Source organism: Camellia sinensis, unplaced genomic scaffold, assembly GCF_055761805.1.
Source record: "Camellia sinensis isolate YWXY unplaced genomic scaffold, ASM5576180v1 Unanchor6, whole genome shotgun sequence".
NCBI classification, from domain to species: Eukaryota; Viridiplantae; Streptophyta; class Magnoliopsida; order Ericales; family Theaceae; genus Camellia; species Camellia sinensis.
The window spans coordinates 11,370,147-11,376,243 of record NW_028129474.1 but is presented as its reverse complement, the minus strand read 5'-3'; the positions used below and the strand labels follow the sequence as shown (position 1 = coordinate 11,376,243).

Below are 6,097 nucleotides of genomic sequence, written 5' to 3'. Positions count from 1 at the left end.
TAGGCCAAGCTAATATGGCCGAACAAGTGGGGCAAGCGGAGGTGTCGGGGCAAGCCAGCCAAGCCACAATGGGGGCCTTAGCCGGGGAGATGGCTGGAGCATTGAGGGAGTCTATGAACATTTTGAGGGCGGAGACCCAAGCAAGGAAGAATGTTGTAGAGACTAGAGCTAGCTTCCTCACGAGGGAGTTTTTAAGGGCCAAGCCAGATGAATTCCATGGCGGCCCCGATCCAAAGAAAAGCAGACAAATGGTTAGAACAAACGGTAAAGACTTTTGAGATGCTCGATATAGAGGATAGCGAGTTGAGGGTGACCCTTTCCAGTTACTACCTGAAGGGTGATGCGGGCCAATGGTGGAAGTATGCCAAAGGCCGGATAACATCGACATGGGAGGCTTTTGTAGTGACTTTCCAAGACAAGTACCTTCCTTCCACGACTAGGGAGAGGTTGAGGCAGGAGTTCAAGGACCTTAAGCAACTAAACATGTCCGTGGCCGAATTTGAAGCAACCTTTTCTAGTTTGTCCCGGTTTGCACCGAAATTGGTAGCAACTGAAGAGTGTCGTTGCTTTGAGTTCGAGCAGAGGTTGAGGATGAAGATTCTGTTCAAGGTTGCCGGGAACATGATCCGAGAGTATGATCATCTTGTGGAGGCGGCTGCACATGTGGAGATTATTGTGGAGGCCGAGGAGGAGAGACTTCGGAATTCGAGGTCTAGGGGCCAGGGGTCACATGGGGACTTTAGGCCCAACAAGAAGAGTAAGAGCACCTTTTCATCTTAGTCTCAGTTGCCACAGTCTAGATCTACTTACCTCTTGTCTAATGCGGACTCGAGGAAGAGTGCACCGAGTGGGTTTTCTTGCTTCAAGTGTGGCCAACTGGGTCACAAGGCCTTTGCTTGCCCACAGAAGAGAGGAGGACAGCAGGTATTGCCACCACCACTGCCTAATCGATCTCAGAGTCAGTCTCAGAATAGGGGTCAGGGGCCTACTTGCTTCCAATGCGGTCAGTTAGGGCACATGAAGAGAGCTTGCCTCTAGTTGGGAGGCGTGTTTGGCGCTTCAGGGTCTAGGCAGACACGGAGCCACCAGCAGGCTCTCTCAGCTCAGGCTTCACGGGTTCATTAGGGAGCCGCTTCGGCTTAGTCAGTATAGCAGGCCTATGCTCCGAGGGATGAGCAGGTTGAGCAGAGGCCACAGGGGCGCGTGTATATAGTCACCGCGCCAGAGCAGTTTCCAGGATCTTCGGTGGTGAGAGGTATCTTTTATTGTGTGTAATTTTTTGGCCAGTGTGTTGATAGATACAGGTGCATCTCATTCATTCATATTTGCTGCCTTCGCATCTGCATTGGGGCTAGAGGTGACTCTACTAGCGTCTCCACTCAGAGTAGAGTCTCCAGTTGGGGGTACAGTTGACCTAGACCGGGGTTGTCATGGTTGCGAGATAGAGGTTGTCGGGCGTAGACTCCCGTTTGGTTTTGTATTGTTAGACATGTCCAGTTTTGATGTCATTCTAGGCATGGATTGGTTGGTTTCGTATTGGGCTGTGATTGATTGTTTTCATCGGAGGGTCAAATTATGCACATCGAGCAGTGATTGTTTTTACTTTCTGGGAGACCGGGCTGATAAGGTTCTATCGCTGGTACTTGATCCTCGTAGTAGGAATAAGCTTAGTGGTCTTCTTACTGCTCTTCTGGATGATGAGAGTGGCGGAACTCGAGTTGAGTTACTTAGGGTAGTGTGTGAATACCCGGATGTGTTTCCCGAGGACCTTACTAGTTTGCCACCCCACCGGGAGATTGAGTTCACCATCGACTTAGTGCCAGGGACGACACCAATTTCTATGGCACCATATAGATTTGCACCTGCAGAGTTGCATGAGTTGAAGATTCAACTCCAAGAGCTCTTAGACAAGGGTTTCATTCGCCCTAGTACGTCACCTTGGGGAGCGCCGGCCCTCTTTGCGAAGAAGAAGGATCGGTCATTGCGGTTGTGTATTGATTACCGCAAGTTGAACCAAGTCACTGTCAAGAACAAAAACCCTTCACCCAGAATAGATGACTTACTTGATTAACTTAGGGGGTCTTGTTGCTTTTCGAAGATCGATTTGAGGTCAGGGTACCATTAATAGAGAGTCCGGGAAGAGGACATCCAGAAAACAGTCTTTCGTACGCGTTATGGCCACTATGAGTTCCTTGTAATGCCATTTGGATTGACTAATGCACCGGCTTCCTTTATGGATTTGATGAACCAAATTTTTATAGAGTACTTGGATCGTTTTGTTGTCGTCTTTGTGGACGACATTCTAATCTATTTGACTTCCGAGGAGGAACACGAGGCTCACTTGAGGGTAGTGCTTGATTTGCTTAGGAAGCATCAATTGTATGCCAAGTTTGAGAAGTGTGAGTTTTGGCTCACCGAGGTGAAGTTTTTGGGCCATGTTGTGTCAAGAGAGGGAGTAACGGTAGATTCTTCGAAGATAGATTCTGTACAAGATTGGGAGCAACCTAAGAATGTCTTTGAAATTCGGAGTTTCTTGGGATTGGCGGGGCACTATTGGCATTTTGTGAGAGACTTTTCTAGATTAGCCGCACCGTTGACTAGGTTGACAAGAAAGGGAGTTAAGTTTGTGTGGAGTGAGGCTTGTGAAAAGTCCTTCCAAGAACTCAAAACTAGATTGACCACAGCACCGGTGTTGATCATTCCGGAGAGAGGCTTAGGGTATACCGTCTTTTGTGATGCGTCTCGAGATGGGCTTGGTTGTGTGTTGATGCAGGAGGGGAAGGTTGTAGCGTATGGTTCGCGGCAATTGAAAACCCATGAGAAGAATTACCCTACCCACGACTTAGAGCTAGCCGCCGTAGTGTTTGCCTTGAAAATTTGGCGGCTTTACTTGTATGGTGAAAGATTTGAAGTTTTCTCCGACCATAAGAGCTTGAAGTATTTGTTTTCCCAAAAATATTTAAATCTACGCCAACAGAGGTTGATGGAATTTCTAGAAGACTATGATTTAGAGTTGCACTATCATCCAGGGAAGGCCAATGTAGTGGCCTGTCACGCCTCGAAAATAATCCCACATAACTATTACGTCAACCCACTTCTAAATGAGATATTAACCAATATCATTTACATAGTTCGAAATGTTTACCAAAGTATTCTCACGTGCCATTATAAATTTATTTACAAACTAGTACATGAACCTATAACATGTAAAAGAAATCATTAAATCACAATGAATAAGACCCTCAATGGCTTACAAGTTCCAAGGCAATATCCCGGTTACACATAATGATCTCACAGACCCAAACACATTAGCCCTTGGCTTACAAAAGATATCACAACCAAATAAGAGTTAAACTACTCTTCTTCAAAACATCTCCACGCCCTTAGCTTGGCGGGGTCACCGCATCTTTACCTGCACCAATTCCCATAGGGGTGAGCATAAAGCCTAGTAGAGATTTCTCACAAAGTATATACAGCTATGCCAATTCCATCAATGTTAAAAGAAATGCATATGTAATGCCATGCAAGTGCCAATGATGAAGGAGAATTTTATTTCAATGCACTATTTCAAAATCAACATGTTCTGAATAATATTTTGTAATCTCATCAATTTCAAACTTCCAATATTTAAATCAACAGGGGTGGTAAATACGACACTAGTAATCCCTAGGCTGGTGTTTGCAAGTAGACTCTACGAGTACTACCAAACTGTAATTTTTACCGGTATTAACTGGAAGGCTCAACACCTATCCGCGCGGCTTTTGGGTCTTTCACCCTGGACACCCTGGACACTTAGGCCAACTTATCAAATTCATCTACACCCCCTATCCGGACTTACCAACGTATTTACCCCATACACATTTCCATTAGTTCTCATTACAATGATCTTTCTCAAAATGAATGCTTTTCCAACTCATGTCATGATGTGCAATAATGACATTAAAACAATGGAGAATATGATGCAATAACTACTAACTCATAGCATTCTTTTATATTCAAAAACATGCCTACAACAATATTCAACATCACATTTTCATTTCCTCCTTACCATGTTCTTCCACAAGATAATCATACGTCTCCAACGCATGATTACAATTTCTCAACATTAATTCATCATGACCAAACTTTCAATATGGCTAACATGGCATCATTCATTTCACTTTTCCACTACACTACGATTAAGCTTTTTCACGTCACTTATGGCACTCAACAACTTGCCATCTTACCACTTTACACAAACATACAATTATCAATGGATTTTAAAAGAGGACTTAGTCTCCAACACATATATACATCATGAAGTTGCTATTTTGTTAGACATTTGGTGAGATCAACTCTCATACTTCCTCTTGATACAAGAAAATAAATAATTTCAAGGCATCTTCATTATTTTTCAAAAAACCCCAATTTCTAGGGTTTCCATTGAAAGCAAAATTTTATCATTTTGTAAGAGAAACCCCATCATTATCATTCATCATGAGTTTTATAGAGGGAAACCCCCAAGAAGTAGTAAAAAGATAGAGGTTTCAAACCCATATTCAAGACTCTCAACATTTTGAACCAAAATCTAAAATTTAGCACAAAACTTCAAGAACATTTTTAAATCAACACCCAAATAGAAAAACTATATATATAACTCAAGAAATCCCTACCTCAAAGTCTTTGAGAAGATGGAGAAGAGAAACCCTAGCTTAGATGGATGAAAGAGCTTTGATTTCCTCATCCCAAGTGAAGCCCTAGTTCTTGATCTTCAAGATTTAGAGGGAGAAGATGAAGATCTTGACTCGAGAATTTGAAAAATCAAAGTGTTTGCAAGTTTAAGGAAGTTTTCTAGAGAGAAGAGGAAGAGAAATTAGGTTTAGAATGAGAGAAAAATGAGTTAGAAGTGATATATATTCGGACCAAAATGTTATAAGAAAACAGGGCATGGACTGCCCAGTTGGCCGCTCGTGCGGCCTTCTCCACAGCTCGAGTGCCCCACCTTGACCGCTCGTGCGGCCCATTTTCTCCGCTCGTGCGGTCTAGACAAAATCAAATTTTCTAGGTCTAAGCCTCCACCGCTCGAGCAGTCTAGCCCACCGCTCGTGCGGCCCATCCCTGCACGTGCGGCCCAAGCCCAGCCACCAAAAATTTCTGCTTCACTTCTGGCACTCCAGACTCACCCGTACACCCTTCGGAACAATCGAAATTCAACATCGACAAAACAAGAACTAGAATTTTAACCTGGGGAACCATTTCCGAATGCTTCGAACCTAACGAAGGCAAATGGAGAATGAAGCGAAGAAAGAAAGAGAAAGGGAAGGAACCCGGCCGTCACATGGCGGATGCCTTAAGCCGAAAAACCGTGAGTAGTTTGGTGAGTGTAGCCATTCGGGAGTGCGGTATGTGGGGTGAAGTCGGAATGTTTGGATTGCAATTGGGCGAGTCCGAAGAAAGTGCTACACTGTTTACCTTGAGTGCTCAACCTGTTTTGATTAGTAAAGTTGTAGCTGCGCAACAGGGGGACCGCGAAGTGGAGTTAATTCAGGATAGAATCTCCAATGGGAAGGAAGAGAAGGTTTTGAACATTCACTCGGATCAGAGTGTACGCTACCTAGACCGTCTGTTTGTGCCCAAATCTAGTAGGGAGGAAGTGCTTTGGGAGTTTCATCACTCACGCCTTGCGGTACATCCGGGAGGCACCAAAATGTATCGAGACCTTAGCCATCAGTTTTGGTGGAGGGGCATGAAGCGGGATGTCACATCCTTTGTGTCTAAGTGCCTTACTTGTCAGCAAGTGAAGGCCGAACACCAGAGACCAGCGGGTTTGTTGCAACCCTTACCTATAACTGAGTGGAAATGGAAACACGTGACCATGGACTTCATAGTTGGGCTTCCTAGAACACAGCTGGGTAATGATGCCATTTGAGTGATTGTCGATAGGCTGACTAAGTCCACACATTTCATTCCAATGCGTACTAGCGACTCAGTTGAGCACCTGGTAGAGTTGTTTGTTAGGGAGATAGTTTGACTTCACGGGGTTCCGGTAACCATTGTGTTGGATAGGGATCCTTGTTTCACAGCTCGATTGTGGCAAAGCCTTCAAAAGGCGTTGGGA

The 6,097-nt window shown here is 44.5% G+C and overlaps 1 protein-coding gene across 1 annotated transcript; it reads left to right on the top strand.

Moving 5' to 3' along the window:
• The first annotated feature begins 216 nt into the window (after positions 1 to 216).
• On the top strand, positions 217 to 780 carry LOC145818253 (uncharacterized). The gene has a single exon (XM_082912894.1). It carries the CDS (start codon positions 217 to 219, stop codon positions 778 to 780), a length of 564 nt encoding a protein of 187 aa, XP_082769020.1.
• The last annotated feature ends 5,317 nt before the right edge of the window (positions 781 to 6,097 follow it).